The sequence below is a fragment of the Eurytemora carolleeae genome, unplaced genomic scaffold (assembly GCF_000591075.1).
Source record: "Eurytemora carolleeae unplaced genomic scaffold, Eaff_2.0 scaffold1893, whole genome shotgun sequence".
In the NCBI taxonomy this organism is placed as follows: Eukaryota; Metazoa; Arthropoda; class Copepoda; order Calanoida; family Temoridae; genus Eurytemora; species Eurytemora carolleeae.
In genome coordinates this window covers 28,711-42,288 of record NW_019397959.1, presented here as the reverse complement: position 1 = coordinate 42,288, position 13,578 = coordinate 28,711, and the positions used below count along the sequence as shown (strand labels likewise).

General features: G+C 31.0%; 1 protein-coding gene across 1 annotated transcript in view; it reads right to left on the bottom strand.

The window, feature by feature from the left end:
* Nucleotides 1-3,983: 3,983 nt before the first annotated feature.
* Nucleotides 3,984-13,578, bottom strand: part of LOC111716460 (transmembrane and TPR repeat-containing protein 4) — a gene marked incomplete at both ends in the record, with an annotated part of 15,738 nt that continues 6,143 nt past the window's right edge. Inside the window, 5 exon segments of the mRNA XM_023491914.1 lie at nt 3,984-4,064; nt 4,961-5,042; nt 11,487-11,570; nt 11,799-11,850; nt 12,889-12,984. Of these exon segments, the coding sequence (XP_023347682.1) occupies nt 3,984-4,064; nt 4,961-5,042; nt 11,487-11,570; nt 11,799-11,850; nt 12,889-12,984 (395 nt within the window).

Here is a 13,578-nt window from a genome sequence, read left to right as displayed (position 1 = left end):
ATTATGGGTTTATTTTTGCGTTAAAGCTTGGAGATAATCTATAAACGAAAAATATATGGCACGCTCATGAGTATAGATTGATTGGACTAATTCGTACATTCGTACCAACGTTCATTCGGGCTAATGTTCATTTTAACTTTAAGTTTGGTGGATCCGCATTTGGACTACTGCCGTTTGAACTATTGATCATTTGAACTATAATTGATCGTTTGAACTATATATTGATCATTCTAACTTATACTGAATGACGTCATTTTATAGTTCAAACAAAACATTATAAACTCGTTTGCACTATTAAATATGCAGTTTAAAGTTTTTACATTTCATGAACAAATAAAGGTTAAACAATCATCACAAAATAGTAAGTGACCAAAAAAATAGTTAAAATTATAAATAGTTCAAATGAAGCATTTAATATTTAAGATGCAAAAAAAAGTTCATATGAGCAAAAAAATATTTCAAAAAAGCAAAAAACAGTTCAAATGAGCAAAACATTTCAACATTTTTCAACAAAATTAGTATATATTTAGGGTTAGGTTAAGTTAAAATACGCTTTCTGAAGCTAGCGCTGCGGCTAGGACAGGCTATAAGGTGGCCGGGCGCTATTAGATTCCTTGTTGATGACACAGGAGCCTCTTGGTGCTGACAAGGGACCCTTTTGTAGATGACACAGCCGCAGGGGGGCGTATTCAGGAATTTCTTTCCGGGCTCAGCACCCGTTGGGGCCTGAAAACCCCCTGAATACGTCTCTGGACACATGATCCTCTTGGATAAGACTAAGGATTATAATATATTACAGGTTAATCTGGTTGATTACAAATGATCTGATTTGGAGATGACACAGGATCCTTTTATATATTACACAGGTTATATACGGAGATGACAGAATTATTTAAAGATGACTCAGAATATAATTTATAGATCACTCAGTATACTCAGGAATCACGTTAAGGTGTCCTACAGGGATCAGTATTAGGTCTAAATTTAAAATCAAAAATTAAATTGAAAAAAGAGGTTTTTTGAGTCCAGGGAGAAAGCATCATCACTGGAGTGCTATACCGGAGACCCGGGCATTTTCAACGGAGACCCCAAAGTTTTCATCAGAGACCCCAAAGAAAATATTTTAAAAAATTTGAAAATGTAAAATGCTCTTAATTGTATAAAATGTTAAGACCATTCCCGTGGTTCTCCCGAGTTCCACAATCAAAATGTGTGGCAAATCAATGAAGGGGTTCATGAGTTATGACAGGATAAACAAATAGACAAACAGAGCAAAGATTACAACTTGATATAAATAGAAAGATATACCGGAACAGGAGGAGGAGGGACGTGGGGTGGGGGGCTTGAATATTGAGGAGACAGGAAGAGAGGGAGGGTGTAAAGTCTAATAAGGAGTTGAATAATACACGAACGATAATTTTTAAATTTTTAAGAATGTTGTAGATTTCTTTGTAAATGCATAAAATAATATCCAAATATATAGGTTTTTATGCCATAAAAAGCAATTTACATTTTCAAAAATTTTTTTAATCGGTACCACTCCGATGCTGCTGCTTTCTTCCTACACTCCTAATCCTGGCTGTTAAAAAAGTAGTCTGCTTTTAATGAGCTTAAAAAATTTTCTAGAAAGATGAAAAATTTCGTGTAATCTCTGTAACTTTTGTGTCCTATCAATTGAACTAATGATAGATTGGACTACGTTTGTTTTGGACTGATATTTATTGGTACTGTCGTTTAAAAGGACTAGTCCTTTTGAACAAATATTTAATAAATTTAACTAATCTGTCAAAATTTAAAATTACCCCCTTTCAAGTTTCAACTAGGAGGCCGAGCGCTGAAGCTAGGATGTGCTATGGGGCCGAGTGCTGCGGCTAAGACAGGTGAGACCGGCGCTGCGGCCATAAATTTCTTAAATGTCGATTATAGTTCATTTAAAAATTATCGTAGCTTTGCTGCTTAGTTGATGAAAATTCTCAAACTCTTCTTGCACACATATATGTACTGAAATGTACTGAAGTGTACTGATATGTACTGTCTTATTAATAGATTTGAAAACATTGAAATGGTAAATAATTCCATCTGTTTATAGGGAAAAATAAATAAATAAATAAAAAAATTAAATTCATAGAATTGTAAGTGAAGTAAGTGTTTTTTTTTGTCAAAATACAAATACAGAAGTATTGACTTCCAACGTTGAAATTGTAAAAAAATGTAAAATCTTAATAAAACAAATATTTGGTGTTGAGGAAAACCTTGATCGATATTCAAATAAAAATTTTTAGGTTCTTTAAAAAAACTGATCAATTTTACAAAAACATTAAAAATTTGTTTTCCCGACAAATTTAAAACCTTGTTTTTCACGTGGTTTAACAATTCCAACTTGAGTAGGTTGAGGTTAATGGGGAAAAATAAAGAAAATTTATTTCAGCTAAGCTGCGTTCCCAGGAGAGCAGCCAATAAACTTTAGACCAATTATATATCTACGGATTTAATGATGTTAGAGGATCTATTTTCTTCTTCAATAGAAATCCTGGAAGGAAAAAGAGAAAATACGGAAAAAAATATATGTTGGTGGAAATCATAGTAGATCTCCAACAAAGTAGTTTATTATTTTCAAATATATTAATGTTCTGTACTCCATCGCCCCTGAGTAAAGATGTGACGCCCCTGTGGACTGAGAGCAGAATGAGCCTGAACATCAGCCACGAACCCAAGAACTGTTCTGTGCACAATTTTTTCTGGTCAGTTACATTTTGATTTACCGAGTTGTAAATTCGTGGCCTAAACTCTTTTGAAAAAAATCCGTACAATTTTCGAGAAAAAAATCGTACAATCCGAACATTTTTTTTGAAAAAATCTAATTTTTTTTGAAAATCCGTACAATCAGTACAATTTTTGAAAAAAATCCCTACAATCCGTACATATGATATTCTAAACTGGGTCTGCAAAAACCATATTCTAAACTGGGTCTGCTACACCATAATATAAACTGGGCATGCTACACCATATTCTAAACTGGGTCTGCTTCACCATATTCTAAACTGAGTCTGCTACACCATATTCTAAACTGGGTTGTGTACAGTGTACAGTGTACAATAACTACTAACCTATTGCACAATGTACACTGTATACGATAACTACTAACCTATTGTTCACTGTACAGTATACAATATATACTAACCTATTGCACACTGTACACTGTGCACGATAACTTCTAACCTATTGTTTACTGTACATTATGCAATAGTACACTGAACAGAATACAATAGCTACAAACCTATTGTAAACTGTACACTGTACGGTATACAATAACTACTAACCTATTGTACACTGTACACTGTATACGATAACTACTAACCTATAGCAGACTGTAAATATTTAAAACCCTCCAAAAATAGAGGTTGTGGGTATATATCCTCCCAATTCTAAAAAAGTAAAAAGAAAAAGGTAAAGGAAAATAAAATAGAGGTTGTGGGTATAAAGTATACAATAACTACTAACCTTTTGTACACTGTACAGCTTACAATAACTACTAACCTATTGTACACTGTATAGTATACAATAACAACTAACCTCTTGTACCCTGTATAGCATACAATAACTACTAACCTCTTGTACTCTGTATGGCATACAATAACTACTAACCTATTCTACACTGTACAGTATACAATAACAACTACCCTCTTGAACTTTGTATAGTATACAATAACTACTAACCTATTCTACACTGTACAGTATACAATAAAAACTAACCTATTCTACACTTTACAGTATACAATAACCACTAACCTCTTGTACTCTGTATAGTATAAAATAACCACTAACCTATTGTACTCTGTATAGTATACTATAACTACTAACCTATTCTACACTGTACAGTATACAATAACTACAAACCTCTTGTACTCTGTATAGTATACAATAACTACTAACCTATTCTACACTGTACGGTATACAATAACTACTAACCTATTATATAAAACACCCAGATTCAGATAGAAACTTGATTTCTCCACAATGTGCAAAGCTGCTTTGTATTCTTTTTCCGATTTAATGAACATTTTCTAAAAACAATGGATTTTTAATAAGTTTTTAAATAAACAGTTAACACTTTTATTATTAATAAGTCCAAGTCCAGGTCCAGGTCCAGGTCAAGTCAAATTAAATGTAAAGTCCATTTACAACAACAAATTGGAAAATGAAGAATCTAAAATTTTGGTCCATCTCGTTCAATTAAACTAGATTTAAAAAGCTTCTATAAAAAGCTTATATATTAAAATTTGATGTTACAAAATGTATACAATATGTGACTAATGAAAATAACAATATTTCTAAAATATATTAAATTATAAAACAAACAATATTTTTGTACTGGTGTATAAATATAATTTCAGTTTTTGATTTTTTCTCCTTGATATATTTCCTACCCAAACTCGACAACTTAAAAAACATTATTTTTATTTTTTACGTTTTCTTTGGCACAATAATTTGTTCGCTACATTTATACATTAGGAGAAATAAATGATTATTTGTGGAAAACTGTGTCATTTGTAGAGAAAGTTGTGCATTTGCCATTATAAACCCCTGACTACCAATATATCGTTCAGTAGGACCGATAAAATCGTGCGATAGAAAGACGACCGTTGTAATTTAAAATAGTCCAATGAACATAAAATACAACAGCTTTGTAGAGTGCACCAATCCATATCACTTAACTAGCTGATAGCCTGATATTAAAGCATCTGGTTGAACTATTTACTATAACAACATCAACTATACAACAGCTTTGTAGAGTGCACCAATCCATATCATTTAACTAGCTGATAGCCTGATATTAAAGCATCTGGTTGAACTATTTACTATAACAACATCAACTATACAANTACAACAGGATTGCTCAAATATCGTCTTCCTATTCCACGTTTTCTGTATCCCACTGTATTTCTGTCCCCGTATATACCAGTTTGCCCAGGGAGTTTGCCAGGTGGAAGTGAAGCTGTGGGTTTCTAGGGAACAGATCTAACCCCTGTTCTGCCACCTGCCTAAACATGCAATCCATATAAATACTTTACTTCTCTGTCTGCTTGCTTGTAACAGAAAACTTCAAAACTGCTGAACTGATCGGGCCAATATTTTTGTGGGACCTCACATGACCACAGGTAAGGTTTATTAAAATATTATAAAGATTTACTCACAAACAAGGAAGTTCAAAATTTCAAAAAGTTACTATTCAATATTTCATTTTCGTAAAATTTTTAAATCGATGAAAAAATTATAAATCCGCCAAAATTTTTATTATCGTTTTATCTAAGATAAAATGCTGAAAGATTGAGAAACAATTAAAAATTGAAATAGAAGATGGCCGCGTATGCACTGATTGTCTAGTTTGGTCAATTAAAAAAACAAATTACAAGGTGGTACACAAGTAAATCAGCAAAAGTTGGACCATGCGCTGCTGTGCAGAACAAATGTTTTTTTTTTTTGACATAACTCAATTAGTATTGGTCTGAGACGGTTAAATTTTTTGTGTACTTTTCCATACAATTAGAATTTAACAATTTTTAAAATATTTTTGCTTATTTTAACTCGTTTTTTTTGCACATTTTTTACTGAATAACTAGGTATTCCAATAAATATTTGAATTTATTTTTGCAAACTTGCAGATTTTTGCCATCCAGGATTTTCCAAAAATGTATGAAATACTATTATAGATTAGTATCCCAAAATGGAAATGTATGTGGGGGGGAGTATATTCTAAAGGTTGATAAGATGTCAGTAGGAATAGGTTAATATATATATATATATATATTCAGTATTCAGTCATGATCACTTTTCATGATATATAATTCTATATGTTCTGTTTTTCAGACCTACATAATATAAATAAACCAACCCTGTTAAAAATATTTAATAATGATTTCTGTTTACTCAAGCCTATAGACTTTGCGGGTGCATTATGTAAATATACGAAAGAACTATAAAAATTCAATACTAAAATGCTTCTGGCAAATTTTAAAATAATTGTTCAATGTCTTAAAATGTTCATACAATATTTCAACATATTTTTGAATATTATAAATCGTTTTAAGAATTTAATTTAATTTTCTGCATTTATTTTCCAGATTTCCAACAAAGATATTTGTTAAATGGATTGTTCAATTGTTTGAGTTTGTCTATTGTGCATTACAGAAAACCCTTTGAAACAATGTGCAGAAGATTATTAACAAAAATAATACAAATTGTGGATTCCTACAGCTAAGGCGAACAAAAAATGACAAAGATTTATTCCTTTCCAAAAAGAAAAAAAGAATTTCATCAGCATGTGTTTACGATTAATGAGCCCAAACAAAATTAAAAAGATGTTTAAAAATAAAGTAGCATAGTCGTAAGTCCTGCAGGAGGAGTGTGTATTACTGAAAAGTACCCCCTCTTTACTAGGAACGTTTTTAATGATCCTATTTTTTTTTAAAGACACCTCTTATAACTACGATACTATTATAAGAGATATGATTGAATAGATGGGATCCCATTGCAGTATAATATTATCAGGGTGTAAATGATTCTATAGAAACTAATTGGATCTAGGGAGAGATTTACTTCTATAAATAAATTTAGCTTAACTGTCTGTCTGTTGTTTGTTTGTTTGTATCCAGTTTCTATTTTGAAATTATTCCATTTATTAACCCCCCCCCCCCCCCCCCCACACAAGGTAGGTATTAACTAGTTCAATACGAAAATTTTAATTTTCTATTAAAACTCAAATAAGAACATTTAAAACCGGTTAGCTAATTGTTATACATTTTATATAGTTTTGAAGTTATGAAAAAACCGCAACTCTAAACTAAATTATTGTGACTTTTAGTGAATCTTTTAATTTTTTCATAGTTGATGCCCAAGTTTCCCTAATTCCCAAAATATTCGAAAATTATTTTCCCAAAAAGCTGTTAAGACATACCCCTTTAGAAAAACTTAAATATCTGGCCAAATATATTTAAAAACAATTAGCTTTTTAATCTGTATTTGACAACTTTAACAAAACAAAATCCTTTTTTTTATAAATTTTAAAATACAAATTTTCCTCACATCTTGAAGAAAGAATTTTGATAAAATATATATATCCTTACATCCCTATATTCCTAAAGCAATCCAACTATTAAAAAGTTTTAAATCTTTGAATGGAAATGATGAGCCAGAAAAAATCGCTATTTCAGCAATTTGAAATATTAAATTATGTGATAAGCGTAAATTAATGAAAATCTAAACTTCTACTGGTTTTCAGTTTTCCTCATTAGACCCTTATAATCCTTAAAGGGACAATACGCTTAATTTCACGAGAACTTCCATGTAAAGATGTTAATTCTCGGTTCACAACTCTACCCTTATATGCTTTGTATGATCATATATTCAGGGTGGCCAAAACTTTTTTGAAAAAATCCGTACAAAAAGCCGTACATTTTCAGAAAAAATCCGTACAATCCGTACAATTTTCGAAAAAAAATCCGTACAATCCGTACATTTTTTTGAAACAATCCGTACATTTTTTAAACAATCCGTACAATCAGTACAATTTTCGAAAAAATCCCTGCAATCCGTACATTTAAGAAAAATAAAACCATTTTTGAAAATATTATTCAACACTGTCTCACCCCCCCCCCCATTCCCCACCACCTCTTTCTCCCCCCNACCAGAGAACCAGAGAACCAGAGAACCAGAGAACCAGAGAACTAGAGAACTAAAGAGCGTTGATTCTAATTTTTAAAACTGTTTAGATCGGTGTGAATTAGGCCATTTAACAAACAAACGATTAAGTTATAATTAGAAAGAGTGGAGTGTAGATTTAGGATCTAATATAATTAAAATTAGCGTGGTACAGGGGTTGCAAACTCAATTAAAAGAAAGTTAATATTAAACTAAAAATGAAAAGATTTACAGATAAACGGAAGAAACCTGAGAGGATGTTCTCAGATCTGATAAAGAGACAGATAGATAAATAGATAAACAGACAGACAGATAGATAGACAGATAAATAGACAGAGAAACAGATAGACACATACACATATAGATAAACAGAGAGACAGATAGGATATATAAACAGATAGATAAAAAGATAGATAAACTGACATGCAGATAGATATACAGATGAATAGACAGATAGCTAGACATATAGCTAGACATATAGCTAGACATATAGCTAGACAGATAGCTAGACAGACAGATAGCTAGACAGATAGCTAGAAAGATAGCTAGACAGATAGCTAAACAGTTAGCTAGACAGATAGACAGAAAGATAAACATATTCTCATTTCTCAAATGAACACTTCTGGAACATATTCTCAAATGAACACTTCTGGGATCTCGAAAATTATGAATGAATTTTGATTGTCAATTGAAACATTAATCAATCTAATATTATTTAGAATGCAGAAAATAAGTTAAACTAATTTCATTTTGACGAGAATTTTTTTTGAAATTTTCATGAAAAATTTGCTGAAATGAGTGAAAATTAAAAAAAAACGGTGTATTTCCAGGATAAAAATCCGTACAATCCGTACAATTTGAAAAAAAAATCCGTACAATCCGTACAATTTTAGGGTTACAAATAAAAAAATCCGTACAATCCGTACATTTTGGCCACCCTGTATATTTATTAGATATCAATGTTTATAATTTTAAAAACGGATTATTTTTGATTGTGGTTTCTCTACCAAAGTGATCTTTGCATGGAGGGTCACTTAAAATTAGGATCAATAACGTGGAAGACATTAACTTTTTCAAGGTTAAAAAGTGAATTATTTTTGAACAATTTCTAAATATGTTCTTGCACTAAAGATGCGCAAGTAACACATTGACATCTATTTAATTCTCGTAAAACAAAACTTCAAGCAGTGCTTCGGATCCATTTAATTTTGATGCGGATCCGGATCCTGGATCCGCACTGGAAAAAATGGATCCGGATCCAGGTCATTTTTTAAAGATTTACTGAATTTTTAACAAAAAATAATTACAAATATTGTTTTATTTTTTTCGCTTATTTTTATCCTAAAACTTAATGAACCATTCAGAAATGAGGAAATTTTCATAATCTCTCTTTTTTCAAAAATTCTGATTTGGGTTTTAGGAGTAAAAAAGTTTTCTTTTGCAGTTTTTGGTTGATTTTTTACCCCTTTCAAATCCAACGGATCCTAAGCACTGACTTCAAGGGTAAAGTTGTGAATCGGATATTGCCACCTAAGCATGCCGAGTCACTTGAAATTCCGCGTACAATTCCTTATATGGACGCATCCATAACCCGGTTCAGTATAAAATGGACGCATCCATAAACCGGTTCAGTATAAAATGGACGCATCCATAAACCGGTTCAGTATAAAATGGACGCATCCAAAAACCGGTTCAGTATAAAATGGACAAATCCATAAACCGGTTCAGTATAAAATGGACGCATCCATAAACCGGTTCAGTATAAAATGGACGCATCCATAAACCGGTTCAGTATAAAATGGATGCATCCATAAACCGGTTCAGTATAAAATGGAATGGATCCTAAATACGATAGAAAATCTTTTTAACATCGTGAGAATATAACAAATATTTCCACTCTGCAGCAAAATAGGGCAAGATAAATGAATAAAAGCCCTGGAGACTAGAGCTCAATCTTCATTATTGTCATAAACAATCAAAAACTTAGAAGAACGGAAACCTTAGATTAAACTTTATAAAAAAAATCGTAAACCAACAAAAGGATAATTACTTTCTTCCCTCAGCATCAATTCAAAAAGAGTAAAAAATCTGTTAAAGAGATTAAAGACGTATTTTTATTGTGAGAAAATATACACTCCTAATCTGGATCCAAGGGCAAAATAGCAACCAAAAACTGCAAAAAAAAATATTTTGTTCTCAAAACTCAAATCTCAAATGGTCAAAAAAGAGATATTATCAAAAATGTACTTATCTCTGAATGGTTTATCAAGATGTTGCATAAAAATAAGTAAAACAAAATATGAAAAATAATTAGAAAATTCTTAAAGTAAAGCTTACTTAAATGTTCATGACCTGGATCCGGATCTATTTTTTTCCAGTGCGGATCCCAGATCCGGGGCCAGATCCGCATCATAATTCAATGGATCCTAAGCACTGCTGCTAAGTGGTGTACCGTTGTGAATCAGACATACCATTCTATAAATGGAGGGTCACTTAATAATTTTCCTCCCCCCCATTGAAAATCAATCCCCCCTAAAAAAAAAAGCTAAATGATTTTTTAAGGTTTTAAAAATTTTTAAGAGAAATTCAATGAATTATGGGGTAAAAAGTATCAAAAAGAATGAAAATTTGATGTTAAATTTTTCATTTTTTCACCCCGAAATCATCAATAATCATCTCCCCCCGAGGAGGGCGGGGGGTAATACTGAAAAATATACAACCCTGAATTTAATACATATTTGATAATTTTCTTTTAGTCATATCTGTTTTCATGGAGAAAAATAATTTAATATTTATAAAACAATACAATACAATTCTGGACAAAAACTTTCCTAAACCTCCAACTTTGAAAGTAATTATGTTATTAGTGAATCAAGATTGAATATTTATAAAACATTTTTGTATTTCACTTCTCTCAAAAACGTAAGATATTATGATAAATTTTTTTTCATATGTCCAAGACTTCGTTTTTCTATGAAGTGTTTGAAGATTTTTGACATTCCTCGGGCAAAGCCGGATACTTCTGTCTGTTTTTCATATTAGTAGATAAAGGATAAATTTATCCTTTAACTGGTAAAATTTCTAGAAAACGTAAATTGAACAAGATCTTGTTGGTATTATAGGAAACTTTTCCAGCAAGTTTTCATGTTGAACAATTTGCAGGTTTGCAAATATTTCGGAATTCAACATTCCTATGTTGTAAAATATTTCAACTTTTAAACAAGAATCTGATGAAATAAACTAAATTAGCAGATACCACGGAAGACGTAATTTCAAGGGATGGAGATATTTGATTCACAACGGTACCCTTTAAACATTTGTCAAATAAAGGATGAATTATATATATTCTAGCCTTACTTTTTTCGTTAAATATTTTTTATTATCAGTTGTGGTTTTTTGTGCAAGTGACTAAAAGCTTTGTGCGGCAAAAAAAATTAAAGATATTTTCCGAATTGAACACAATTTAAGATTAAAATGATGTGATCTTCCTCATTGTTACTCAGATAGGGAATGAAAGGGTAAAAATAAACTATTTCAGTTTATTTTTAATGGGATATATAATATATATTATATATGCATTGTCCCCTCCGGTTTCCTTTTAACCAAAATTCCCATTTTGTTGAAAATTCCAAATCCCGTTTAAAATTTTTACATTTTTTTTTAAGTAAAAAATCTTTATCTCGAAACAAAAATTTATTAACAAATTGAGCTCTCCAAATTGTTTCTGAAAATTGAAGATATTTTTTAAGTTAATGATATGTCAAAAAGCTGAATAACAGGCGCCTTACCTAGATTCTTCCAGCTTGCCTAGTTGATCCAGTAGTAAACTCAGGTTAATATAGGACAGTTCATGATTTAGCTCAACACCTTTCCTGTTAATAAACGATACATCAAAATATTTCAACAACTCCTTCATCTTCTGGTTGTATATAATCCATATTGCTTTAGAGATTTTCAAATTTTCATTGGTGGATAAAATTTTTTTTAAGTTTTCTTTTTGGAAAAAGTTGAATATTTTTAACCGTTTTGACGTTCATCAAATAACACAAACTAAGTTAGAAGTCAACTTGATACGAACTGTGAAACAAGCAGATAAATACCTGAACTGCATTTCTGCTTTGGTGAACTGCATGGTTTTCAAATACAGGTTCCCTTTCCAGGTAAAACATTCTTGTTAACAACCAATTAATTAACGAACTTAAATTCATCATTATTTAGATTTAAATTAAAATTAAGTAAGTTATTAATTTCGGAATCATGGTCCGGTATTAAATAATATTTTAAACGCAAAATTGAAGATTATTTATCAAATAGAGTGGTCATGTTTTTAAAAATATTTATTTATTTTATTTTTTGAACAAAGATAACAACAGCACGACCTATATCACCACTTAATTTTCAAAGATGATTAATTCTTAATGAGACACAACTTTTTAAGGGTCACGTTTGAATGAGGCGCGCCACACTGTAAATAAATGGCTCAAATAACTTAAAATTACTTTATATAAGTTCCTTTAAGCATACCTTTCAGTTTAATATTTTAGATTTATCCTGAAAAAAATATGTAAATAAAACGACCCTAGTAATTCGGAGTTTGTTACCAAAATTGGGAGTAATTACTTTTTTGTATGTCCATTATAAATAAAAAAATGTCTCTTCAAATATGGAAATAATCCTTTTAAGTCTAAAAGATAGAAGAGATACAAAGTTGTTGGTTTTGAAAAGGAAACCCGTAAAAATGAGAAGGTAAAAGACAAATTATCAATTTCTAAAGAAAAAAAAAGAGAATAAAAAAACGTGATCTTTTTTGTTAATTAAAAAGTATGAAAAATAATTTCTGACCATTAGCCAGTTCCGGGGATATTAGTTCCAAAACTAACACTAGGCCCATTTGAATCTGACCAAGGAAGAATGAAATGTCATCATGAAAAGTGAAAATCTTATGGTTTTACTGTGAAGTGACGTGGATTTATGCTAAAGACACAAAAAAGAAAATAGTTAGAATTTAACATGTTTTAAAATATCTTCCTCATCGTGACTCTGATAAAGGTAAAAGAATCTGACATACCAGGAGCTAAATTTAAATGAAATTACGTCTCTAGTCACTTTTAAGTAACAGTATTATTTGTAACATAATCTAAACTAGAATTCTTGGTTTCTGAATGATCTAATATGAATAAGTTTTATTGCCTAGGTTAAATTCACAGTCTGGGTAGGGAGTTCTTAGTTGAAGAGCTTGTAGATATTTATATTCAGACTCAACTACCTCACCCTGCCTCTCCAAAACTAGAAAAAATATTCTCGTAAAATATAATTTGTCCCCAGTCCTAAAATAACTGTTTATATCATTATCATTTTAATTTGTATTGCAATTAAGTAGTTGGACAGAAATTTTCTCTTTATCGAGAAGGTTCAAGCCTTTTTAGATCATATTTTTTCCTAAGAAAAAAATATGATCTAAAAAGGGTTGAACCTTTGGGTGTAATTATATCAATTGCCTTAAAAAACATGTAATATTGAATACTTAAAATATTTGATATCTATATCATATATTTGTATGTATGTCAGCTATAGCTGGCCAAACGGCTGGACCGAATTGGCTGAAACTTTTTGATGGAACCAATGGGTACCCTGGAAGTATCAAAATTGGATTTTTAAAAATAATTACACGTGCAATGCCGGGCACTTCAGCTAGTTGTTTCGATAAAACTAGTTCCAAGCAGTACAGTCCTAATACATCACAGTACACTTAAACCTCCCCCTTCAGCTTGAATTTACTCACATTGTCACCTCCCCCTTCAGCTTGAATTTACTCACATTGTCACCTCCCCCTTCAACTTGAATTTTCTCACTTTGTCACCTCCCCATTCAGCTTGAATT